Source organism: Orcinus orca, chromosome 3 (genome assembly GCF_937001465.1).
Source record: "Orcinus orca chromosome 3, mOrcOrc1.1, whole genome shotgun sequence".
In the NCBI taxonomy this organism is placed as follows: domain Eukaryota; kingdom Metazoa; phylum Chordata; class Mammalia; order Artiodactyla; family Delphinidae; genus Orcinus; species Orcinus orca.
Window position 1 is genome coordinate 60,000,033 of NC_064561.1, and position 27,290 is coordinate 60,027,322.

A 27,290-nucleotide genomic window follows, 5' to 3' on the forward strand; every position below is an offset into this window, starting at 1 on the left:
CTTCACTGGCAGCTCTAGAACTGCTATATGGGAGAGGCTTGGTGCAGCGATTGGGTTGGAAGGTGGGGCTCATTTTGAAGGTATATGTTGCACATTAGGGCAGGGTTTTATTGGGGGGATATAAGCTGGGGGAAATTGATGGATACTGGGATGTTGTTAACGGCCCCCCAGACATCACTTGGTCTGATGTTAATGGGTTCCTTCCAATTCAAAAAGTGTAACTGTATAATGCTGAAGGCTTCTCCCTGAATCTTCTGGGGTGAGGGAGGGTTGGTTGGGCACGGACTTATCTATTCTGGAGAGACTTGATTTATTCTAAAAATTTAGCAAGAATGTGGAAAGGGCAGATTTTTAAAAAAGGAAAAAAAAAAAAATCCCAAATCCCCTTTTTTCAGTCTTGGTTGTTTGCATGGCTCCCACCAATGAAAGAATGTTCTTATCATCACCAAAGCAAACTGCGTTCAAACTTTGGAAGGAGCCTGCTACTTTTCCCAAGCTGAGATGTCGTGGGACTGATTCTCCCATACCATGACAAGGATAATCGTTTTAAATAGTAGTCTCTTCCTACTTTGTGTCTCGTTATCATTTCAATTATAGACCTGTTTCTAGGATGGCAACAGCACGATGGCAAAACTGAAGCTGGCATCTTCCTAAATGTCACGCCCCAGCACCCCGCTCCAGCCGCCAGAGGCTTTGTGCCCATCTAGCAATCCTGCCATGAATGGCACTAAAAACCACCTGAGGGAGTGGGGAAGGGAGGCTGCAGAGCAGCAGGTACCAGCAAAAGGAAAACCAAGTCAGTGGGATAAGATGAGACATTCTGTCTGTTAACAAGCCAAAGTCTAGAACATAGTGAAGAAAACGGCAAAGAATCAGTACCTGGAAAATGGGGCCCTATTGGAGAGGTCTGAAAACCACAAGCAAGGTTAGGCAAGGCAGCACAGGGACACAGGGCTGTGGTTCTCCTTGGAGAGGACACAGACCAGGAAGGAAGGAGTGTGACTGGCGCTCAGCACGTTGAGGTCTGTCACTGAGGCAGGGGTTGTGGGGTGGCCTGGGGAGGGAATGGGAAGGGGAAATGGAATTTAATTAAGTGCCTATTGTGTACCCAGAAATGCACTGGGCCTCGCGGTGGGCAGCTGTTGCTTTGGCCTGGCAAATATCCTTCCTCCTTCCTCCTTCCTCCAGAACTACCATCAAGCTTTTCCTTGGTGGGATTGACTACCCATTCCCCATGTCAATCCCTGTGGTTATTCCAGCTCTATGGTCACAGCTACTGGTTTGGAGATGGGCCTGAGACTCTCCAATGAGGGCCAGTCCCAGGATGCTTGCTGAGCTATTAGGAAAGAGAAAACTCGCCTTCCATCGGAAATGCTGGCTGATAGGATGTAAGCCTAGAGCAATGGTGTCCAATTTCCCCATCATATAGGAGAGCCTTCCTGAGAATAAAGCCAACACAGAAGAAAGTGGCACCAAGAGGGCAAGATATTCCAAACGCATTTGTTTGAGTGCTGGATCCAGCTGTGCCTGAAGTAAGAACTCCTCCTGGGTTTTTATTATGGGAGCTGATAAATTTCCTTTTTGGTCTGAGCCAGCTGAGTATAGTTTCTATACTTGCAAGCAAAAGAGTCCTGACTAGCTATAAAGGAAAAACACACTCCTATGTTGGTCCCTTACTCTCAGACTACTACCATACTCATAGCACTTCTGACACCAGCTATGTGGGTGTTTTTTTTTTTTTTTTCTCCCACACCAAGCAATTCTCTATGACACCAGCTGGGTGTCCTATAATTTAATTTATTCTGACACTCTACTCGGAGAGAACGTCAGACCCCACAGGTTAAGGGCTCAGACCCACAAGACTGTCTGCCCCCAACCCCAATTTAGATACCAATCATAAGTCCCAGGTTGTCACCTGTATTTCTTACTGACCAGCTATAAATCAGGGTTCCCATGACCCCCATCTTGGGCTTAATAATTTTCTAGAATGGCTCACAGAACTCAGGGAAACAGTTAACATTTACTGGTTTATTACAAAAGGATATGATAAAGAATAGAGATGAGCATCCAGGTAGAAGAGGCACAAGGTATGTGGGCAGGGGAACGGAGCATCAATGCCCTCTCACTGTGCACCGCTCTCCCAGAACCTCCACCTGTTCACCAGCCTGGAAGCTCTCTGAATCCCGTACTTGTGGGGTATTTACGGAGGCTTCCTTGCATAGGCAGGATCCATCACTAGCTCAATTTCTAGGCCCTCTCCCCTTCCTGGAGGATGGGAATTGGGGCTGAAAGTTTAAACTTCTAACCATGGCTTGATATTTTTCTGGTGACCAGCCCCCATCCAGGAGCCCACCAAGAGTCACCTCATTAGAACAAAATATGCTCCTATCCCTCAGAAAATTCCAAGCCATTTAGGAGCTCTGTGTGTAGGAACTGAGGTCAAAGATCAAATGTTAGAACAAAATATGCCCCTAGTGCTCTTATCACTTAAGAAATTAGAAGGATTTTAGGAGCTCTGTGCCAGGAACCAGGGGCAGAGACCAATATATATATTTTCTATGATTTCACATTGACATATCTACTAGGAGTTAATAACAGTAGTATTCTCCATTGATAGATAAAGACTCTAATAAGACTGAGAGGAAGTGACTTGGTTAAGGTTTCATGGCTAGAAGTGATAAAACTGGAATCTAAGTCTGTTTCACTCCAACTGTGTATTTTCATACATCGCACTGCCTCAAAGGCCCTGGGTAGCTGAGAGCTGTTGGCATCTGTGTGGGATACGGGAGCCACTCCACTCTCTGGAGTCCCAGATTTCAGCTCTGTCTTTACTAGAAATTCTGCGTGTGACCTGGGAAAAGCACCACATGTCTTGGGGCTCACTTTTCTTATATGTAAAACGAGGAGGGTAAACTAGTTGATTGCTAAAAGTCTCTTCCTGCTCTAAGGAAAAAAAAAAAAAAATCACCATGCCCAAGATGCTAATGGAGCCTCGTACAAATGTAATCAATTGAAACCCAGTCACAAGAGCTGCCCAAGAAGAGAAGGCTCTCACTATGCTAAATGACAGTAACATGCCGGGGAAAAGACAGCCACCGACACGATTTCAGAGCAGCTTGGAAATGTTGGGACAAATTCCCGTCTACCGTCCTGGCCCTGCGTGTAATCGAACTCTCTTCCTTCTCGAACGAAAAGTCTGCTTTTATGATCGCTCGTGCCACTGACCCTTTACCCCACCGCAATGTGGATGCCCCCTGCCCACAATCCTGCAGACCCAACAAATGGTTCTCCTGAAGGTAACCTTGCCCCACACCTCACAGCTTTTCCTCAGCCTGCACATCCCTACCTGCTCTGTAGAATCTGCCTAACACCCTGACTCCCCGTCTTTTCCGGAGCTCTGTCCTTTCATCACCCCTTCCCAATCTCCCCCCACATGCCGACTGCTGCTCCTCATGCTCTGACAACTTCTCAGCCCCTTCTGCCCCCTGTAAGCAGCCACTCCTCAAGGCTGCTTTAAGCCCACTTCTCTTCCTCTCTCAGAAATCCTGATGACTCCAATGGTGCCGACTATTATTCAAATCCTAGCATTTTTGAGCCTGGTCCCTCCAGGCCTGAGCTTTGTCCCTGAGCTCTGATGCACATTCTCACTGTCCTCTTGAAACCTTCCTGGAATTTCAGCCACACCCCACCCCAAAGAGAACTCGATATGTTTCTGCCCAGATCAGCTTCCTTCCCTGCCACCCCCAGTTCTGCGGATGGCGACACCAGACTTCCTCTCACCTGGGCTTGACACTCTGGTTCAAGTTTTGGCCTCTTCTCCTTTAATGGTTACGTCTACAAGTTGCCCCATGGTTGCAAAGCTACTGGAATTCTACTTCCACAGTGTTGTAGACAGGGTGGTTGCCCCTTCCACTGCCACTGTACCTCCCGAGTCCTTCCTGAGGGGTCAAGGGCTCCTCGCTGGTCTCCCACTTCCAGTTTCTTTCCTCTAAATTTAGCCCATGTACATCACGTTATCCTCCCTAAGATGAAGCTTGAAGCTTGGCCTTTCTACAACACCCCTGCCCCTGTTGCCCCGTAAATGACAAACTCCTCACCCTGGTATCAGGCCTTCAGAAACCTGGGCCCAAACCCTCCCTATGTTTCTGTTTCATGCCTTTTCCTCCACATCTCACTCCTACAGCTCCTTGGAAGTGTCTGATGGTTTATCCACTCTGTGCATTTGTTTATCTTATTCTCTCTGATTCCCTACAATCTTGTAAAAGCAATCTTACTACTGCTCTTTGGTTTAAAATTCTCCAATGGCTTTCCACTGCACTTGCTAGAAAACAGAAACTTCTAAACAGGTCTACAGAGCTTTATGTGACATGCCCTTTATGATATACTCCATCCTCCTCTAGTCCTGATTTACAGAACTCAGGCACACTGGCCTTTTTCTCTGTTCCCTGAAAGGGTCAAGCTCATTCTTCCTCCAGCTCTTCACATGGCAGCTTCCTGCTCATCCTCAGGGCTCAGCTTCAATGCATCTCCTCAGAGAGTCCATTCCTGGTTGCTACACTTTCTCCTGCTGAGCTGAGATGCGGCTGCAGAATCCTTCTCAACACACAGCTGACTCCAGGTAACCACAACCGACTGGCCAGATTAGTCAGAATTAATGATTCTGTTCGCAAGGCCTGACCCAGTCTGTCGTCCCTCAGCCACTGTCACATGAGAAAACTGCGGCCTAGAAAGGCAAAGATACCCCAAATCTGAGCATGAGTTAGCACCCAACTGTTTCTACTCTTAGGCTACTGTTTTTCATTTGCACCAAACTCTTTCCTGTTTCTGGTTCCTCAAAGTGGGTGGTCCCAAAGCATAGGAAGACAGCTTCCTGGGCCCACAGGGTGTGGGAAGGAAGGCCAGGAAGGCCAGCGAACGAGGGCCCAGGCGAGGGCTCAGGCAAGGCCTCAGCAATGGTGCTGCAGGTTGTCTGTCATGGCAGAGCAAGCTGTGTATCAGAGGTGGAGAAGAGCTGTTGCCATGGTGATGGACCAAAGAAGGGCTTAGGGAATAGGCTGCTAGACAAGCTGGTTCTTAAATCAGCACATTACCAAATGCTTAAAAAATAAAGCAGGGTTGGGAAGAAAATCATAATTGTCACTCCCCAGTAATCGAGCTGGGTCTAAATCTAGAGAAGCAACTGATATTTCCAACACAGCATTTTTGGAACAAGGAATAATTTTGTCCAGCTCCTCATTTTGGGGGTACCCAGAGAAGATATCTGCTCAAGGTTACGTAGCAAGCTAAGCTGGGGTAGAGAAAACGGGGGAGGTAGAGGCTATGGAAAAAGGGATGTGGGGTGACTCTCCCCTTCCTCAGGGATGGCTTTTTGGAGTCACAGGCCATCCTGCCCAAACATCTTCAGAGTTCCTTGTACCCACTCACCTCCAAGACCCTGCCGCTGATGTATCGGTCACAAGTCTCGCACTTAATGCCAAACTGGGAGTGGTAGTCAGACTCGCAGTATGGAACGCCATCCCTGCAAGAGGAAATCCACACAGGAAGAGGAAGTTAGGGGGGTTTACGGGGGTGTCACGTGGAGCTTCCCAGACCTGCAGGCACCTGTGACTGGGCCAAGATTAGAAGCACTCAGGGAACTGTTAAAAATGCCAATTCCCCAGACACCCTTCAGATATACAAAATCAGACGATTCCTGGGATGGGGGGATCCCAGGGAACCTGCATCTTGACAAACTCCCTGAGCATGCCTGGGAACCACCGGTCTGCTGCTGGCTGTGAGTGTCCCTTTTCCACTCTTCTTCCTCTCCCTCCCCACAAATTCTCCAGACCTACTTTTTCCTTTACCCCAAATGGCTCTTTTAAAAATTCATTTAAAAATAAAATTTTATTTTATTTTATTTAGAATAGGTAATATTTGCATTTGGCACATTACAGAGGCACAAAGGGGAAAGCCTTTATCCCCCTCTCAGCCTCGGCCAGTTTCCCTTCCAGGAGGTCATCAATATGATCAGTCATCTGATTGTGCCCCTGGATCAGCAGAAAACAGGAACCCCCTCTCCCCCGACCACCTCCTAAGTGCTCTATTCTTGCCCAGTGCTGGTAACTTATTGGGCAGTAATAAGATTACTGTTAGTTATTCTTATACGACCCTCTACTACTAATAGCCATTGATATTTATTGCTTGGTGTGTGTCAGGCCCTCTGAGGGTGTTTTACATAGGTTATTTCATCTAATCCTTGCAGCAGCCCTATGAGGTTGGAATTATCAGTCTCCCCAATGTATGGATGAGAAAACCCAATTCAGATGACCTAGAGCTGGTTCAAACCCAGACGGTCTGGTTTCTCCCAGGTTGTCCTGAGAATTAAAGGACATGGTTCCAGCGTGTCCCAGGGCTCAGCACAGCGCCCGGCCTGGAGTGAGTACTTGGCAAATGGCAGCTAGGGGAATCCTCATGATTGCTGAGGGGGTCTTCAAGGAGGACGTTTGGGGCTCAGCTTTCAAGGGCCCATGTGGAGATGGTTGGAGCATCAAAGAGCTCAGCCCTGCTCCAGCCCTGCCTAGCTCTAAGAACCAGATCTGATGACATCTCTCTGAAGTGCTGATGCCATCTTTCGTATGCAACAGAACTCGCTCACACACACAGAGGCCTAAAGAACAGGCATGTCCAGGCTGCTGCCCTGTGGGCACTGCTAGGAGCCCACCCTGGGCAGCAGAGCCGTCAGTGTTTCCTGAAGGAGAGTTGGCAATGAGGACCCGTGCTCAGCAAAGTCACCAGGTGAGACTGTTGTCTGTGGGTCCACGAGACAAGCTTCCCCTTCCCCCAACCCTTCCACACTGTGTGGGGATGGGCGGGTGACCCTGCAGGGGGATAGTCATTTGTCAGGAGGCGGGCACAATGAGCCAGAAAAATTGGGGTATAAATGCCAACACCTCCTAATTTGGACCCATGAGGTTGTGAGGCCTTCGGGAATTTGAAATATACATGATTCTAAAAAGACGCAGATGGTAAAAATGAACATTAACCGGGTACTGATTAGGTACAAAGCACAGATCTCTGAGCCCTGACACAACCCTATGAGGCAGGTCGTCTTCGTAGCCCTGTTTTTATAAATGAGGAAACTGAGACTCAGAGAAGTTGAGTCCCTTGCTGAGGTCAAGTGGGCTGAGCTTCTAAGCTGGGCATCAACGCCACAGCCAGGGCCTCTAAGCATCTGACACTCTGCTGGCAGATGGATGAAGAGCCCAGAGTCCGGCTGCAGAGGCCCAAGGCGTGGTGGGCAATCTGAGCTGGACCTGTTTGCGAGGAGCTCTGAGCAAACCCTTACTCCCCCAGAGAATTTGGACTGAGGCTCACAAACTCAAGGACTCCTGGCTGGCAACTCACCAAGGGCACTCGTTACTTGGCAGGCACAGAGGTGCATGCCAAACTCCACTAACATGGCCTTCAAAGCTCTCGGGGCTGTGACCTCAGCTCAACCTCTGCAGCTTTGGACTTCACCTGTGCACACACCCGAGTTCCCACAAACTGGATGGATGTGTCCAGCACCTCCCTGCCCTTGCCCAGGCTGGGCATTCCGCCTACAAGCTTTCCTTCTTTACATTTTCAAACCTTATACCCCTTTTCAAGGTCTGGCCCAAATATCACCATCTTCCATAAAGCTCTCATATATTCCAGATTCCACTTCTGCTAGTTAGAAGTGAATAGTCACAGCCCTTCGCTTAGACCTCTGACACAGACAAGGGTCGTCTAGCTAGCATCTATCTCCCTTTCTGCCAGCAGCAGTACCTCGCCTGGGTTTTCCTGGGAACCACCCCTTCGCACTCGCAGTTATGAAGAACTCACAAACAGCTGCTCTCTGGCTCGAGGGTTGAGATCCTCCTGGCCAGTGATTGGTCAAGAATGGGCATGTGACCCACCGGTGGCCAAATCAGAGGCAGCTGTGGGACTTTTGCTGGAGTTCTTGGGAAAGAAGCCTCTCTCTCTCTGCCAGGTTTGCGAAGCTGCTAGAATGAAAGCCTGGAGCTGCTGGTGATCATCTTTGCTACCATTTGGGGAGGGCCTGCTTGAGAATGAGACAAATGCAGAGGAAGGTAAAGCTGAGAGGGAGAGAGAGAGAGAGAGACGCTTCTGAAGTACTAATGACATCTTTAAGCCCTTGGATTCATCCATGCCAGAAGCCAGAATGCCGCTGGCCTTCCCATTTCTATGAGTCAGTAAACTCCCATTTTTGCTTTTTAAGGGAGTTTGAATTGGGTTTTCTGTCACTTACGATTGGAAAGGTCTTAAAGAACAGAACCTCTCTTAAGCTCTCAATCACATATCCCCTGGAGGCACAGTTTCTTATGTATATAGCTTATCTCTCTTATTTTTTGATAGCAGAAATCATGCATGCTACAAATTTACATGCTCACTGTGTCCTAGCATCAGGCCAGAGGCGATACCTGAGAAGTGTCTGGATCATAAAGTGTCAAAGCTGTGAGGGTCTGTGGCCCTAATTCTTTTCAGGTACTTGAGTATGTAAACGTGGTCACAAGGGCCTAGCACAAGGGGGCTTGTCTAGTGCTCAGTGTGTAGGCTGGGCCATCTTCCCTGACAACTGTGTGTCCATCATCTCTTATCTCAATTCATTCAACAACTGTATTGTTGACTATGGGTTGGGCATTGTGCTACACGGCAGCAGAGGATTAAACAAGTCCCGCCCTAGTGAGGACAGGCACTAAATATAATCATTGGAGCAAATTACTTACTGCCTGAGACAGTTTCTACAGCTTTTCAAATGGGGATAAATATCTCATGGGGGTAGTCATGGGACTTAATGTGATAATTCGTGCACAGCAGTGAGTACATTCCTTGTCCACGATAAAAGCTCAATAAATGGTAGCTAGTATTATTAACCTTACTAAAAAGTTAACATGGATAAATATACAATTGCAAATGGTGTTGGCCTGTATGAAGGAAAAGAATAGGGCAGAATGAGGCCAACTCTGAGGAGAGGGTGTGGGACCCGAGACCAGAAGGGAGGAGCAAGCATGTGCAGAGCAGAGAAGAGTATCTGAGGCAGAGGAAGCACCGCGTGAGGGCCCAAGGTGTGTGGGGTGCTGTTTGCGGCCAGAGTGTGGTAGCTGGATGGAAACAGAGGGAGATGCTGCTGGGGACTCAGGCAAGGGTCATGTGCAGCCAGGTCTGGGAGCATGCAGAGGCCAGGCGGGCGGGGCGGGGAGGGGGAGAAACCCACTTGCTGATGTACTCCCCGGTGAGGATGATGCTGCAGGTCTGGCATTTGAAGCAGCTGACGTGCCACTGCTTGTCCAGAGCCAGGAGTGACTGGCCGTGCTTGATCTCCTCCTTGCACCCAGCGCAGTCTGCAAAGACAAGAGGATGTGCTGAGCAAAGCATCCTGGGCCCCTAGAGTCCTGCCATCATCGCACACCTGAGTCAAGGAAACCCCTCCTGGAATGCCAGCTTTTCCACAACTGCTCCCACCCTGGCACTGGCACCTGTCGAGACTCTGCCAGGTGAGGGAAAGGCCAGCGGAGCCCTGGCCTCTTGATAAGTGGTCTTGGTGTGAGGGAGAAAGACAGACCTCCCAGGGTTCCTCCAGAAAGTTCCCTGCTGGTCATCCTGACAACTGTTCATCCAGAATGGACCCTGCACTGCTTCTGCTCTCGAGTTGCTAACTAAGCTCATGCAAGTCTCTGTGACCCAGGGACCTGCAGTATCAGTGTCACCTGGGAGCTCAGAAATGTGCAGCAATGTGGGCCCCACCCAGATCGACTGAATTTTTAATTATTTTATTTTATTTTTATTGAAACATGCTTGATTTACAATGTTGTGTTAGTTTCAGGTGTACAGCAAAGTGATTCAGTTACATATATATGTATATATATGTATCTTTTTCAGGTTCTTCTCCATTATAGGTTGTTACAAGATACTAAATATAGTTCCCTGTGCTATACAGTAGGTCCTTGTTGCTTATCTATTTTATGTATAGTAGTGTGTACCTGTTAATCCCAAACTCCTAATTTATCCCCCTCTTTCCCCTTTGTTAACCATAAGTTTTTCTATGTCTGTGAGTCTGTTTCTGTTTTGTAAATAAGTTCATTTGTATCATTTTTCTAGGTTCCACATGTAAGTGATATCATATGATATTTTTCTTTCTCTGCCTGATTTACTTCACTTACTATGATAATCTCCATGTCCATCCATGTTGCTGCAAATAGCATTATTTCATTCTTTTTTATGGCTGAGTAATATTCCATTGTGTGTGTGTGTGTGTGTGTGTGTGTGTGTGTGTGTGTGTGTGTGTGTATATATATATAAAACACATCTTTATCCATTCATCTACTGATGGACATTTAGGTTGCTTCCATATCTTGGCTATTGTTAATACTGCTGCAATGAGCATTGGGGTGCATGTATCTTTTTGAATTAGAGTTTTCTCCAGATATATGCCAAGGACTGGGATTGCTGGATCATATGATAGCTCTATTTTTAGTTTTTTGAGGAACCTCCATACTGTTTTCCATAGTGGCTGCACCAATATACATTCCCACCAACAGTGCAAGAGGTTCCCTTCTCTCCACACCCTCTCCAGCATTTATTGTTTGTGGACTTTTTGATGATGGCCATTCTGACTGGTGTGAGGTCACACCTCATTTTTTTGCAGTTTTGATTTGCATTTCTCTAATAATTAGCGATTTTAAGCATCTTTTCATGTGCCTGTTGTCCCTCTGTATGTGTTCTTTGGAGAAACATCTATTTAGGTCTTCTGACCATTTTTCAATTGGATTGTTTTTTTGATGTTGAGCTGTATGAGCTGTTTATATATTTTGGAAATTAAGCCCTTGTCGCTTACCTACTGAATTTTATCAAGATCTCCAAGCACAGTAGAGTTTTGCTCAATGGCAAGGGCCCTGTTTGTGATTTGTGTGTTTTGTGGTTAAATCTATTTTCTTGCCTAGCACCGTGCTCAGCACATAGTTAAGAACTCAAAGCAGATTTGCTGAATGAGCGTGAATGAGCAGGCCTCATAGCACTCAGGCAAAGGACAGAACTTACCACACACACCTCCTCCCCAACATGATTATATACCAAACATTTGCCTCCCCAAGCAGCAAGGATTAAAGAGTCTGATGAGATCGTTCCAGAGCAGAAAGGTGCCCTTGCTCTCCGTTCCCCTCACCCTGGACTGTGCACTGGGGCCAATATTGAATGTAGGGGGCCCCAGAGTCTGCCTGTTGCTCAATCAGTGTCTGCAGAGGGGCAGGAAATAGAGGCCGTGTCCAAGATACTTGGGAGAAGCGGGAAATTCAGGCCTAGCCGACCGGATGTCCCACTCTGGAGGAGGAAAGGGTCATGGTGCAAAGTTTACTAGAGGACAAGCCTGCCTCCTGGCACCAAAGCAAGTGCATACTTGGGAGCAGTGGTGAGAAAAGAGACTGCTATCAAGTTGGGAGAGGCTGGCTGAAGCTCTCACATCCAGCTGGGAGCCTGTCCTGGGACAGGAGATGAGGTGTCCATGTGTCTAAGAAGCGGTGTGCCCAGCAGGCTGTGGGGAGGGTCTGGGCCCTGATGAAGTGTGTGTATGAAGCAGCTCCCACAGTCCGCGCCTCTTGGCCACACAGCACCTTTCTAACATCTCTTAGTGCAAGCTGCGGGCAGGAAGGTCTCCCATTGCAAAATGCTTCAAGTCCCAGGCCTTCAAATGGGGGCTGGGAGAATAGTTTTAGGATTTCTTTTCTCCTGGGATAAGTCTACCCCACCCCATCCTGATCATCACAGTCTTCAGAATGTCATAGTTTAGAGAGGTCAGGTACCCCCTCCTCTTTTATAGACAGATGGCCTCTGAAGTGACTTGCCCATGCTCCGAACAGTAAAACCCAAGGGCTCAGGCGTCTGGTCCAGCTTTCTAGGCCACAAATGCTGACCTTGTGTCTCTGTGGGCCTCACTGATAGGGTTAAATGATTCCACTGGGGCTCAGAGTTCACAGAGCATTTGGCCAAAGTCCCACCCAATGCAGGAATCTACAGCATTCTCAACAGGGGTGGGCACCTTCCTCTGTGTCATCGCTTCCAGGGGTAAGCAGCTCACCCCCCCGTTTTTTTTTTGCAGTACGCAGGCCTCTCACTGTTGTGGCCTCTCCCGTTGCGGAGCACAGGCTCCGGACGCGCAGGCTCAGCGGCCATGGCTCACGGGCCCAGCCGCTCCGCGGCATGTGGGATCTTCCCGGACCGGGGCACAAACCTGTATCCCCTGCATCGGCAGGTGGACTCTCAACCACTGCGCCACCAGGGAAGCCCTATTCTCATGTTTTTAACTCATACTCTGTGCATTATCCAATCTCTTATATGAGGTCAGAAGCAATATTCCTGAGGTAGGAAGGCCTGCTGATTCCTCCTGAGAATTCTGGCTTACCTGCTCCACATGCTTTTTCCTTTCATGTTCTACTGCTCATCCTCCACTCTACAGCCTTCATATTTATCAGGACCTTTTCCTCCCTCTTCTCTCAACTTTCACGCTTGGCCACGCAGTGGAGCCTCAAACACCCCATCCGGGAGCCTGGGTCTGGTGTAATAAGCAGGGTCAGGAAAACCACACCCTGTCCCAAGTTGGATTCTGCAGACCCAGCTGTCCACTCCATTCCTCCTACGTTCCTCTTTATTCCAAAATTACAACCTTCAGCTGGCAGAAAGTGTGATGCCACCACTTGTTCCTCCTAAATCCCTCAGTTTACTGGAGACTCTAAAGACCCCAGACAACTATTTTTAGTTTTTTTGACTGTGTCATTCATTCCACTTAGATCAGCAAAAATAAGTGGGTTTGTGAGTCATAGCAAGCTCCCCACCTCGTTTTAGGCAACTAATCCAGGGAGACAGGACCCTTCCTATTAGCAAGTCATGTCTCTGGTATAGGGTGTTAAGGAAATAGGCTCCAAAGCCAGACTGTCTGGGCTCACATTCCAGTTACATTATCATTATCTGAGTGACTTTGGGCAAGTCATTTATGCTGTCTGAGTCTTCGTTTTCTCATCTAAAAACCATTACTCTTATCTCCCTCGTAGAGTTATTATAATGATTAAATGAGATGCTATATATAGAAAACTTAGTGCAGTGCTTGACAACAGTAATGGCCAATCAATGTTAGCAATAGTGATGGTGGTGGTTTTGGGGGTGATGGTGGTGGTGCTACTGCTGCTGATTCTTCTCAGTGAGGTCTGTGCAGTGCCTGGCAATAGTCACCGTCAATCAATGTTAGCAGTGGTGATGGTAGTGTTGGTGACAGTGGTGCTTGTAATGATGGTGGGGGTGATTGTGAAGATGGTGGTGGTGGTGGTACTCATGGTGCCGATGCTACTTCTGCTCCTGATTCTTCATGGTGAGATCCGTGAGGAAACATTTCTTCCGCCTGTGATAAGTAATACAATTCTTTTCTCTTGACAGTCCCTAAGTATTCTTCTTGATCTCTTTTGAGTAGATACTGCTCCCGCTTTTCCAGAATGTCTTTACATTCCAGGGATGAAACTTCACACTCCTGTAGCTCAAGAACACAGCAAGTTTTCCTGCTTTCATTTTCCTTCTCCATATGTTCTTCCCCTCAGCACTCTCTTGAATCTTGTTTTAGTTCCCTCCATCCTTGGGGAACTAAGCAGACCTTCCAACTTCCCCTCAAGTCAGGAGGCTGCCTTGCGTTTACAGCATGGATAATGACCACCTTTGGGGAGAAAACATTTCTATGAAACGTATGCCCTGTAGCTCCACACATGGATGTCTAGACTTCATGAGTAACAAGATGAGCCATGATCCTAGGCATACCCCCGGAGACGGCCCACGTGCTCACTTGCTCTTCTGCATTCGCTCTTCCTCACCTTCTTCCTGATCTGCAGAATTATGGTGGACACAGCCTCTTCTTGTGGACATGCTCCCATGCAGGGCTCCCGCACTTAGCCGAAGAAATCTCCCACCTGTCTGAGATTCCCCAAGGCACGCAGTACACGCAACACTGAGTGAAGTAATAGTGAAGTAATAGCAGATTCAGGAATCTTATTCTCCGTTCTCCTTTGGGATGTTTCCTAGACTAAACCTCCAAGCCAACAAAATCCCTCACTTTATATTTAGAGAGCATTTTACACACTATGACGTATGTTGGTTTGATTCCCGAATACTGATACACTTGCTTTCCACAAAGTTGGGTAAACTGAGCCACAGGGAGGCTACATGATGGCTGTGCATTCACACAGAAGGATGGCAGCCTCCTGACTCCAGCCGGCTTCCCTCTGTGAACTCACACGTGGTCCCACTGGTGTCTGGGCACCTTGGCAGCATCAGCCATGGCGCCGTGGTCCTGCACCCCAGCCTTGCTGTCATTCTGGATGACGCTTTCAAGGAGTTATGAAGGGTAACAGTGTGTGCACTCAGCCACCTCAAGATGGAAACCTGATCAGAGCGGCCAATTTTTCTTGAGCCCCACCGAAGACACGGACGGAAAGTCTGGGAGCAGATCTGATTCAACTGAAAAGAAAGGAAGGGCAAGTGGGGGAGCCTCCCCACTGGCTCCCATGCTAATGGAGCCCCCGGGAGCTCAGCCCTGCTGAATTGGGGTATTCTGTGCTCGCCCTCCTGAGCCGGACACAGCCTCAGCATGCTGACTCTGCTGGTGCCGTGGCCAACAGCCCCCATACCACACAGTGATGCCGCACAAGATGCTAATGGGCTTTCATTGATTCTGACGACAAGGCCAGTGAGAGTGTCACGTAACATGAAAGAATGCCGGAGCTTAGCTTGGCTTACCGAGACCCAGGGGGCTGTGTCCGTGTGTGTGTGAGCACATGCAGTCAGTGGCCTGACAAGGGCATCTTGGAACAGTGATTTGGATATCTTACGGCTAGACACGTTTGAATGGAATGGACATTCCACAAATCAGAATGACTGTTCCGAGGCACTACTGATCCTCAGTTCCCCCCAACTCCCAATCTATGTTTTGGTGATAGAACGTGACCTTTACGACGGCCTGCCAAGTGTCCCCCTCATCCCTAGACAGTAGTTCTCAGTCTTAGGAGCAGCAAATGAATCACCCAAGAAGCTTATTAAGATTGTAGATTTCTAGGTCCCATTCCTAGAAGTCCAGAGTGGGCCCAGAAATCTGTATTTTTATCAGTCCTGCAGTGAAGCTGATATCATGGTCCACGGAACACACCCTAAGGGGCACTAGCACAGCCCTTGTGGCCTTCTCTCATATTCCCTCTTTTGTTAAGATATGTCTGCATATTCTTCTTTAGTGGAGTTTGTAAAACTTGACAGCCACTGGTGGAAAACACTTGATCAGCTCTGTTGCGATGCCCTTGGGAGTGTGGACCAGAGGGGAGATAAGGAGCCCTGCTCATCCCAGGAGAAGCACCCAAGTGGCCAACACATGGCACAGGCCATCCCTGTTCACAGTTGGGCAGCCTGTTTTCCCTGCGTTTGTGCTTTGGGAAGTTTGTGAGTCTGGGCTGTGTGCCAACTGGGTCATGCTTCAGGAGTCCTCCAGGGTGGGAACCTCCCCCACTTCCCTCCAGGCTGCGGAAACAGTTAGCGAAGCTGGGACAGGAGAGCCCTGGGAGATGGCACTCGTGGACAGCGACGTGCCCCGTGGGGAGGACTCACGGCTTGGTCCACGGATCTTGATGGGCTTACTGCTCGTCATGGACTGGGAGCATGTCTGACACAAACATTCCTTCCCGCTGAAGGTCACCTTGTCTCCAATGGGGAAAGGCTTCCTGCAAGAGGGATGAAGGAGAAATTCAACACCACCTCTCCAGAGGGTTGTGTCTATAAGTGACTTGACAACACATGTGCCTGAAGACCTTTGGTAGCACACACAGCACACATAGAGCACCAGGTACATTCAAGTGCTGTTCACGGGGCCAGGCTAAACCACTCAGTTAGGGCCAGGACCGGAACTGGAGACCCAGATGGGCCATTTACATGATTTTTGAACACTGGGCAAATCATGACACTTATTTGGGCTTACATTTCTCTTCTATAATGAAGAGGCTAAAAATGTCTCAGAGGTGCTTCCTCTTCCTGGAAGGACTTCTTCCATCCCAACTTGACCTATCCCCTGTATGTCAGGAAGAACTCATTCAACTCCCCAACTTGCCAAAATTTCCTTCTTTCACTCCACAGGAAGTTTAGACATCCTCAAAGAACCTCTTCCTCTGCTCGCCTGCATTGGCACAGTTTGAGTTCCACAGCTCAGGGGCTCAAGCTCATCATGTCCTGCCTCCCTAACTAAATATAAAGCGCACAGAACCCTCAGCACAGCTGATCCCATCACACAGCAGCTCTCGCTCATGCGGTCTGGGATGACTGTTAATGTGGACTCTGAGTTTATGCCCCCGTAAGCCTGCAGTGGCTCCACTGCCCTTACATTAGCAACATGAACAATGGAGGGAGTGCCAGGGAGGGAGGGGAACCGTGTTCTCATCACAGCCCAGGCACTGACTCATGGTAAAAGGACCCGGCATGACCTTGGGAAGGCACCTATTCTCCATGGGGCTTCACAAAACCTCCACTTTAGACCATACGAACCCTACTGTGCAAACTTCCAATGGTTCTGGGATTCCAGGTCTTAAGGGTTGGATGAATGAATGAATTCCACTGGGTGATAATATTTTCTTCTGCACTGTGTCGTTAGTCTCAATCAGAAACTCTAATTGGTTAGTTACTCTAACTGGTAACAAAGAGGTGGTTATTTTACGAGGAGAATACTTAATCTATAAATGACTTTCCCAATTAAAAAATGTATACATATACTCCAATCGTGCTTTACTTATGACTTAATCAGAGCAGTCCATTAAATTTTAACATATCTGTGGGCAGGGTTGAGGTTTTCTTTATTTTTTTCATCTCCTTAATATGGTGCTTAGCATACACTGGGCCCTTAATGTACATTTGCTAAGTTAACAAGTGACGGGGACGCTGAGGGTGGGGAGGAGGGAAGGGGTGAGCTTTCCATCACCTATCAGAGGTCTTGAGAGGCTAGATAATGATCATATGATAATGAAGAGAATAAAAGTGGACACAATTTGGTACCAGTCATTGAGATAAGGTCTCTCTGCATGTACCATCTCATTTATCTTCATGGAAACCCAATGAAGTTGGACTGGCTTTGATGTCGATTCACCAATGAAGCGGAGGCTTACAGAGGTGGGGTCACCTGCCAGGGTCCTGGAGGAAGGCTATAAACAGATATTCCAGTACCGCATGTGGCTGAGGGTGTGAAAGCCTGAGCCAGATTCATGGATTCCAAACTGAGTTTTGAGAGGCCAGGGCCCTCAGTGGTTCCTTCAGGGCCTTTTGATGGGAAGTGGGAGGCTAAGTGTTGGGGCTCAGATCCTTACGCTGCCTTCATCTCGGACAAACTAGTGTTTTATACTAGATCACGTTTGACAAACAGGATTCAGCCGCTAAATGTTTGAAAACCTCTAGCCTGTCAGGTCCTTCCACCCCTGAGATTAGAGGATGCAAGTGTCCAGCGAAAAGCCGAGTAAGCCCCGGATCTGCCTGGGAAAGGCCATTTCTTCCCTTCCGCAGGATCCCAGGCAGAGGGTCCCCGCCCCCGCTGGCCTGCTGTTCACCTGCACAAGCTGCACACGAAGCACTTGGGGTGGTAGGTGCGGCCCAGCGCAGAGATGACCTCGCCCGTGATAAAGTCCCGGCAGCTGTCACAGCGGGTGCCGTAGAGTTGCTGGTAGTCCTGGGTGCAGATGTACTCCTGGTTCTTGAAGAAGAAGCCTGACTGAGCCAGGCCACAGCCACACACTTGGGGAAACAAGGCGGGAAACAAAGGCAAGTGAGTTCAGGGGGGGGTCTGCAAGCATGAGGTTCTCGCTGGGGACAAGGCTGCTGTCTGACTCAGTCGTAAGTGGCCAGGGAATGGTGATGCATGGGACGTCATGGGCCTTTGGGGCCAGTGCTCCTTAAAGGATGGCCCGAAGACCACTTGCCTCAGAATCACCTGGCGGGCTTCTTGAGCTGCAGCTGCCTGGACCTAAATCAGACTCCCTCGGGTTGGAGCCCAGGCATCTGCAATGTTAGCACACTCCCCAGCTGATCCTGATGCATGCTGAGACCACCCATGCTATACAATCCTCACAAAACATGGAGGAAAAGTTTAAAGCCATGTAGCTCACGCAACGCAACGCAGCTGGTGGTATCATGAGTTTGATGAAAGAATCATTCAGTTAAAAATGCCCTGGGCATTTCCTACGTGCATGAGTCTGTGCTAGGTGAAGACGAGTTATGATGGCAATGGGATGCATGATTTGAAGATTATAATCCAGCTTCACCATAGCCATAAAAGGTAGATCTGTTCCCAGGCAGGAATGATAAAACACAATCCTTGAAATCCAAAGAGCTAACAATGGATGCAGAGGGAAGACCACATAGAACATACATCAGTGGGGACAGGCCATGGGCTGGTGTAGGTAGCAAGTGCTATGAGTGGGAGGAATCAATGAAGGCTTTCTGGAGGAGGTAGCATCTAAGTTGAAGGGAAGGAACGGAATGAGCTAAAGCACAAAGGCAGGAAACTACAGGCGATATTTGTGTGGAGATGGGGCTAGGGTAAGGGTGGTGTTTTTAGAGAGTGGAAGGCAATATTGCAGGAAAATATTGCCAGGCCAGTTGGAGGAAGAGGGGCCAAGTCCAGTTTAAGACGTTTAGGCTTTGTGGGAAACTAGGAAGCCACGGATGGTTTCTCCCCTAGTTTTTAAAATCTTAAATTATTTTGAAAAATCTCGGACATATACAACAGTAGAGAGAAGATTATAATGATTCCCCATTACCCAGCTGCAGAAATGATCAATTGCACTGATGACTTCTGAACAGAGAGGCAACATGATTTCATAAGGTACTTTATAAAGTCTTTTGGGATATCCTTGTGGACAATATGAAGTAATATAGGGCAGATAATAGAAAAGCAGGTGGATATAATTATAGGTGTCTGAACAACTGAATCATGTGGGACTCCCCTCCCCCAGAAGACTTAGAAACGTGGGAAATGAGATTTCCCTCTGAGAATTAAGTTATGAAATGAACACATAATGGGAAGAGCAGGAAAAGGCTAAGTTTCTTCCAAGAGATTGAATGACTCTCAGGGCCAACAGAACGGCTGAGTTTATCGATCCAGCTAAAGCAAGGATGGGTCAGCCAGGAAGGGGCTGGTCAGCAATCAAAGGAAGGCCACTTGAGAGCTCATTCAAATCCCGAGACCAGCTCCCCTTGTTCTGAGTCTGACAGTTTGACTTTCTACATAGGTTGCCATTGTGAGACAAGCAGCTGATCAGGGCAACACGAACTAGTACAACGGAGAGTTACAGCTCTTGTTTATGTTAATAAACAGGCACTCGGGTTTTATACGTCGGTTTCCCAAAAGATGTGGTTAGCATGACTCAACTTTACCAGGTGTGATCCACGGTGGGGAAACCAACAAGATGTTTTCCAAGCCTGTAAGTGCGAGGACCTGGCCTGAACTGGGTGACATCACCCCAGTAAATACTCTCTTATCTTTAATAGGGAACGTTGTTTTGCAAAAGCAGCCAGGTTAAAAGTAGGAGGGACTTCTAGGTGAATGTCAGAAGTATTTTGCAAGTGTTTGTTCACTCTGCAGGCCAGAGGTAGGCTCCAAGGGCCAAGGGAGGGAGGAGGGCGGCTCCAAGTGTCACAGCACCAGGGGAAACGGTCTAGGACCATGAGAGACTCTGCTCTGGGAGTCAGACCACCTGGGCTATCTAACTCTCTGGGTGACACTAAACTTGGTCCTTTGTTGTCTGGGGCCTCTGTTCACTTCTGTGTAAAGAGCAGAAACTGGACAAGAAATGACCTGAGCTTTTCTTCTGACACTGACATCCTGTGAGTCTAGGAGAAGGTAGGGCTGACTATAAGCCTAAACATTTTAAATTCCATGTGAGGTAGAGCTGGCAGCCGCTGGGGACTACCCCTGCAGAGAGGCAGGGCTTATGAGTAGAAGTGGTGCTGGTGGTGGTGGTAGGTGGGGAAGGGTCCAACTTTCATCAGGCTTCATGAAATCTCATCACAGCAAACAATGCCTGGTCTGGAAGGCAGGCGAGGCCAGAGAACAGGCTGTGCTGGGGTGTGCAGGTGGCAGATCAATTGACTTCATGGCTGTGGAATTAGTCAGGCATGGCCTACAACCTCATTGGAAACAGCTCCTGTTTTTTCCCTTCTTTTCTCTCCTTTGTGTCCCCTGCCAACTCCACTTCCAGAGCTACCTCTCCCAGTGGAGAAAACCAGGAGGCCATACGAAAACTTGGAACAATCAGTTCCTTCATTTCCCCCAAGGAGCTGAAGGAGGAAGGTAGAAAGGATGTAAAGGTTGATAAGAATCCCAGGGGTTCCTGGAAATACAGTGGGGAACACGGGGTGGAAGGAAAGCTGGACCAGCACGACAGATATATTTGAGGCTCAGCAGAGCTCTGCATTCAAATAACAGGAAAGGCCACGGAGAGGGTCTGTAGTATGGAAGTGATGTGGAATTAATACATCCAGGGCAGTCATTATTCTGTGAATCAGAAAAATATAGTCTATTAATTAAAAGAAAGATTATATAGCCTGACAATGGGACAGAATATGGGAACTCAGAACTGCTTTCAGAAAACACAGAATGCTCACTGTAAACACACGGCCTAGAATAGGACGTGCACACAGCCCTACTGTGTTTCAGTGGAAAATGTACTGTTTTGAGGGTCACTGGACCTTCCTCCATATTCCCATTCTAGCACTCAAGTGCTGTGTGACTTTGAAAAAGTGACCTCACCCCTCTGGAGCTCAGTTACCTCATTTGTAAAATGAGGGGGCTATGTGGTAACTGAGGACACATCCAGATCTGAGAGACTAGGATTCTGTCATATAATTCTGTTGATTTTCAACTTTTCAAATGAGACAGTTTTATGGAATTTCAAAATCAAAGTGTTGGAAGGGCCCCCGAGGGTGATCTCATTATTTTAAACATTTAAATTGTGAAATATATTATACATACAGAAGATGTAGTAAATATATATGTACAGTGTAAAGAAGAATAAAACATGCTCCCAGCTACTCACTACCGAGTTTATGAAACAGAACATCACCAGCAGCTCAGAAGCCTGTTCCCATCTCCTAAGAGCGCCCTGCTTCCCACACCATGCCCCAAATTGTGTTTATCATTCTCTTGCTTTTCTTTACAGTTTTACTACCTTTGAGGTATCTACAAACAATATATTGTTTAGTTTTGCCTGTTTTTGAACTTTATATGGATGGAATCATACTGCATCTACTCTTCTGTGTAATTTACTGCTTCATTCTCTCAGTATTATGTTTTTGAGATTCATCCATGTTGATGCATGTAGTTGTGGGTCACTCATTTTCACTGCTGTGCTGTATTTCGTTGTCTGACTATATCACAATTGATCTATTCCACTGCTGAAGGACATCCAAGCTGCTTGTGGTTTTTTTTTTCCTTTATGGAAATGCTGCCTTGAACATTCTTGTATTTGTGAGGTGATGTCTCACTGTTTTCCAGTAAGTTTTTCCCATTTACATTCCCACCAGCAGTTCTCACTGAGCTATATTATCACAGATACCAGGTAACACCTAACTTCTTATATTTAGTTAACATGGTACAGGTGAAAGGATGTTCTATTGTGATTTTAAATTTAATTTCCCTGATTATTAATGAAATTGAGAATGTTATTAGCTGCTTATGGACCATTTGTGTTTTCAAGGTTTATCCACATGGAGCATGTATCAGTATCCCTTTTCTACCGCTGAATAATATTCCACTGTATGGATATACCACACTGTACTTATCCATTCACTGGCTGATGGATATTTGAATTGTTTCAAACTTTTGACTTTATGAATAATATTGCTATGAACATTTGTGTACAAGTTTTTGTGTGAACATACGTTACTTGAGTGTAAGTCTAGCAGTGGAATTTGGAATTGTTGGGGTTATATGGTAACTCTACGTTTACCCCTAGAGGAACTGCAAGATTGTTTTCCAAAGCACCTACACATTTTACATTCCCACCAGCATGGTATGAGGGTTCCAATTCTTCCACATTCTTGCCAACACTTGTATTATCTTTTTTGATTATAGCCAACTGAGTGGGTGTGAAGTTTATCTCATTGTGGTTTTATTTGCATTTCATTGATGGCTAATGATGTTGAGCATTTCTTCATGTGCTTATTGGACATTTATATAATTTCTTCATAGAAATGTCTATTCATATCCTTTGCCCATTTTGAAATTGGGTTATTTGTCTTTTTATTATTAAGTTGTAAGTGTTCTTTATATAGTCTAGATACAAGCCCTTTACCAGATATAGGATTTGCAAATTTTATCTCCCATTCTGTGTGTTGCCTTTCACATTCTTCATGGTATGTTTTGAAGCAAAAAAGTTTTTAATTTTGATGATGTTCAATTTATCTATTTTTCCTTAGTTGTTTGTGCTTTGGGTGTCATGTCCAAGAAGGCTTTGCCTAACTTAAGGTCACAAAGATTTACTCCTATATTTTCTCTTAAAAATTTTATAGTTTTAGCTCTTATGTTTAGGTTTTTGACTTATTTTGAGTTAATTTTTTTGTATGATGTGAAGAAGAATGCAAATTTTTTTTCGCATATATATGTTCAGTTTTCCCAGCATCATTTGTTGAAGACTGTTGTTTCCCTATTGAATTATTTTGGCTGCCTCGATGACATTCAACTGACCATAAATATAAAGGTTTATTTTTGCACTCTCATTTTGACTCTATTGATCTATACGTCTATCCTTGTACCACACTGTTTTGTTTATTGTAGCTTTGTAGTAAGTTTTGAAAGTGGGAAGTTTGAGTCTTCCAACCTTGTTCTTCTTTTTCAAGATTACTTTGGCTATATTATATTCCTTTCAATTCCATATGCATTTTAGAATCAGTCTGTCAATTTCTACAGAGAAGCAAGTGGGGATTTTTATAGCAATTACATGTGTTATGAACTGAATAGTGTCCTCCCCCAAATTCATATGTTGAAGCCCCAAGCCCTAATGTGATGGTACTTAGATAGGTGGTCTTTAGGAGATAATCAGGTTTAGATGAGGTCATAAGGATGGGACCTTCATTATGGGATTAGTGACCTCATTAGAAGAGACACCAGCAAACTTGCTCATTCTCATTCTCCCTCTCTTTCTCTCTCTCTGCTCCTCCCTCCCTCCCTCTGTGATATGTGAGGACACAGTGAGAGGGAAGCTGTCTGCAAGCCAGGAAGGAAGCTCTCCATAACCCAACTATGAAGGCACCTTAATCTTGGACTTCCAGCCTCCAGAACTGTTGTTTAAGCCATCCAATCTATGTTATTTTGTTATGGCAGCCTGAGCTAAGATAGCCTAAGTTTGTAGATTGATCTAAAGAATATTGCCATCATAACAATGTTAAGGCTTCTGATCCATGAGCATGGTATATCTTTCCATTTACTTAGATAGTCTTTAATATTTTGTAGTTCTCAAAGTATAAACTTTACACTTTTGTTAAATTCTTCTTCTTGTTTTTCAATGTAGCTCTCAAAGCATTTCCAGATCTTTATTATTTAAGAGAACATATCACCCCTCCTAGGTATATGGACAAGAGAAATCATATACATGTTGACCAGATGACACATAAAAGAATGTCTATAGCCACATTATATGTAATGCTGGACACAACTCAAATGCTCATCAACAGTAAGAAGAATAAATTCATGGTGGTATAATATAATCACACAATGGAACATATAGCAATGAGGATGAACAAACCATAAATGCATGAAACTACAAGACTGACTCTCACAAACAAAATGTTAGCACAGGAAGCCAGATGTAAAAGAGTACCCACACTGATTCTACTTATATGGTATTTACAACAGGCAAAACTTATTTATGATGTTAGAAGCAGGACAGTGGATACTTTTGATGGGGGGCAGTGACTGGTGGGACATACAAAGTAAGTTTCTGGGGTGCTGGTGATGTGCTGTTTCTTTTTTTGTTGTTGTCGTTTTTTGTTTGTTTCTTTTGGTTTTTTGCTAAAATTTTTTTTTACTTTTTAATTTAATTTATTTTTTAATACAGCAGGTTCTTTTTTTTTTTTTTTTTTTTCGGCGCAGCAGGTTCTTATTAGTCATCAATTTTATACACATCAGTGTATACATGTCAATCCCAATCGCTGAATTCATCTCACCCCCACCCCCACACTCCTGCCGCTTTCCCCCCTTGGTGTCCATACATTTCTTCTCTACATTTGTGTCTCAAATTCTGCCCTGCAAACCGGTTCATCTGTACCATTTTTCTAGGTTCCACATATATACATTAATATACGATATTTTTCTCTTTCTGACTTACTTCACTCTGTATGACAGTCTCTAGATTCATCCACGTCTCAACAAATGACCCAATTTCGTTCCTTTTTGTGGCTGAGTAATATTCCATTGTACATATGTACCACATCTTCTTTATCCATTTGTCTGTCGATGGGCGTTTAGGTTGCTTCCATGACCTGGCTATTGTAAACAGTGCTGCAATGAACATTGTGGTGCATGTGTCTTTTGAATTATGGTTTTCTCTGGGTATATGCCCAGTAGTGGGATTGCTGGATCATATGGTAATTTTTAGTTTTTTAAGGAACCTCCATACTGTTCTCCATAGTGGCTGTATCAATTTATATTCTAACCAACAGGGCAAGAGGATTCCCTTTTCTCCACACCCTCTCCAGCATTTCTTGTTTGTAGATTTTCTGATGACGCCCGTTCTAACTGGTGTGAGGTGGTACCTCATTGTAGTTTTGGTTTGCATTTCTCTAATAATCTGTGACGTTGAGCAGCTTTTCACGTGCTTCTTGGTCATCTGTATGTCTTCTTTGGAGAAATGTCTATTTAGGTCTTCTGCCCATTTTTTGATTGGGCTGTTTGTTTTTTTAATATTGAGCTGCATGAGGTGTTTATACATTTTGGAGATTAATCCTTTGTCCGTTGATTCATTTGCAAAATATTTTCTCCCATTCTGAGGGTTGTCTTTTTGTCTTGTTTATGGTTTCCTTTCCTTTGTTTATGGTTTGTCCTTATGTCTTGTTTATGGTTTCCTTTCCAATAAATACTTTTGCTGTGCATAAGCTTTTAAGTTTCATTAGGTCCAATTTGTTTATTTCTGTTTTTATTTCCATTACTCTAGGAGGTGGATCAAAAATGATCTTGCTGTGATTTATGTCAAAGAGTGCTCTTCCTATGTTTTCCTCTAAGAGTTTTATAGTATCCATTCTTAAATTTAGGTCTCTAATCCATTTTGAGTTTATTTTTGTGTATGGTGTTAGGGAGTGTTCTAATTTTATTCTTTTACATGTAGCTGTCCAGTTTTCCCAGCACCACTTAATGAACAGACTGTCTTTTCTCCATTGTATATCCTTGTCTCCTTTGTCATAGATTAGTTGACCATAGGTGCGGGGTTTATCTCTGGGCTTTCTATCTTGTTCCATTGATCTATGTTTCTGTTTTTGTGCCAGTACCATATTGTCTTGATTACTGTAGCTTTACAGTATACTCTGAAGTCAGGGAGTCTGATTCTTCCAGTTCCATTTTTTTCCCTCAAGACTGCTTTGGCTATTCGGGATCTTTTGTGTCTCCATACAAATTTAAAGATTTTGTGTTCTAGTTCCTTAAGAAACGCCGTTGGTAATTTCATAGGGATTGCATTGAATCTGTAGATTGCTTTGGGTAGTATAGTCATTTTCATAATATTGATTCTTCCAATCCAAGAACATGGTATATCTCTCCATCTGTTCATATCGTCTTTAATTTCTTTCATCAGTGTCTTATAGTTTTCTGCATACAGGTCTTTTGTCTCCCTCGGTAGGTTTATTCCTAGGTATTTTATTCTTTTTGTTGCAATGGTAAATGGGAGTGTTTCCTTAATTTCTCTTTCAGATTTTTCATCATTAGTGTATAGGAATGCAAGAGATTTCTGTGCATTAATTTTGTATCCTGCAACTTACCAAATTCATTGATTAGCTCTAGTAGTTTTCTGGTGGCAGTTTTAGGATTCTCTATGTATAGTATCACGTCCTCTGCAAACAGTGACAGCTTTACTTCTTCTTTTCCAATTTGTTTTCCTTTTATTTCTTTTTCTTCTCTGGTTGCTATGGCTAGGGCTTCCAAAACTATGTTGAATAAGAGTGGTGAGAGTGGACATCCTTGTCTTGTTCCTGATCTTAGAGGAAATGCTTTCAGTTTTTCACCATTGAGAATGACGTTTACTGTGGGTCTGTCGTATATTGCCTTTATTATATTGAGGTAGGTTTCCTCTATGCCCACTTTCTGGAGAGTTTTTATCATAAATGGGTGTTGAATTTTGTCAAAAGCTTTTTCTGCATCTATTGAGATGATCATATGGTTTTTATTCTTCAGTTTGTTAATATGGTGTATCACATTGATTTGCGTATACTGATGAATCCTTGCATCCTTGGGATAAATCCCACTTGATCATGGTGTATGATCCTTTTAATGTGTTGTTGGATTCTGTTTGCTAGTATTTTGTTGAGGATATCTGCATCTATATTCATCAGTGATATTGGTCTGTAATTTTCTTTTTTTTGTAGTGTCTTTGTCTGGTTTTGGTATCAGGGTGATGGTGGCCTCATAGAATGAGTTTGGGAGTGTTCCTTCCTCTGCAATTTTTTGGAAGAGTTTGAGAAGGATGAGTGTTAGCTCTTCTCTAAATGTTTGATAGAATCCACCTGTGAAGCCACCTGGTCCTGGACTTGTATTTGTTGGAAGATTTTTAATCACAGTTTCAATTTCATTACTTGTGATTGGTCTGTTCATATTTTCTATTTCTTCCTGGTTCAGTCTTGGAAAGTTATACCTTTCTAAGAATTTGTCCATTCCTTCCATGTTGTCCATTTTATTGGCATAGAGTTGCTTGTAGTAGTCTCTTAGGATGCTTTGTATTTCTGCGGTGTCTGTTGTAACTTCTCCTTTTTCATTTCTAATTTTATTGATTTGAGTCCTCTCCCTCTTTTTCTTGATGCATATGGCTAAGGGTTTATCAATTTTATCTTCTCAAAGAACCAGCTTTTAGTTTTATTGATCTTTGCTATTGTTTTCTTTGTTTCTATTTCATTTATTTCTGCTCGGATCTTTATGACTTCTTTCCTTCTGCTAACTTTGGGTTTTGTTTGTTCTTCTTTCTCTAGTTCCTTTAGGTGTAAAGTTAGATTGTTTATTTGAGATTTTTCTTGTTTCTTGAGGT

General features: G+C 45.2%; 1 protein-coding gene across 5 annotated transcripts in view; it reads right to left on the reverse strand.

Annotated features, from left to right (window-relative positions):
• The window catches only part of ABLIM3 (actin binding LIM protein family member 3), a 176,385-nt gene that overhangs the window by 54,565 nt on the left and 94,530 nt on the right, over positions 1 to 27,290 (reverse strand). For all 5 annotated transcript variants that reach the window (XR_007476465.1, XR_007476462.1, XR_007476464.1 and 2 more), the window contains 4 exons: positions 17,619 to 17,802; positions 15,643 to 15,755; positions 9,236 to 9,362; positions 5,425 to 5,518 (listed from right to left, as the gene is read on the reverse strand). Coding sequence is in view for 1 of the 5 variants with exons in the window: in XM_004280373.4 (XP_004280421.1) it covers positions 5,425 to 5,518; positions 9,236 to 9,362; positions 15,643 to 15,755; positions 17,619 to 17,802 (518 nt within the window). In the remaining 4 variants the exon portion in view is untranslated. The remainder of the gene's footprint in view (positions 1 to 5,424; positions 5,519 to 9,235; positions 9,363 to 15,642; positions 15,756 to 17,618; positions 17,803 to 27,290) is intronic.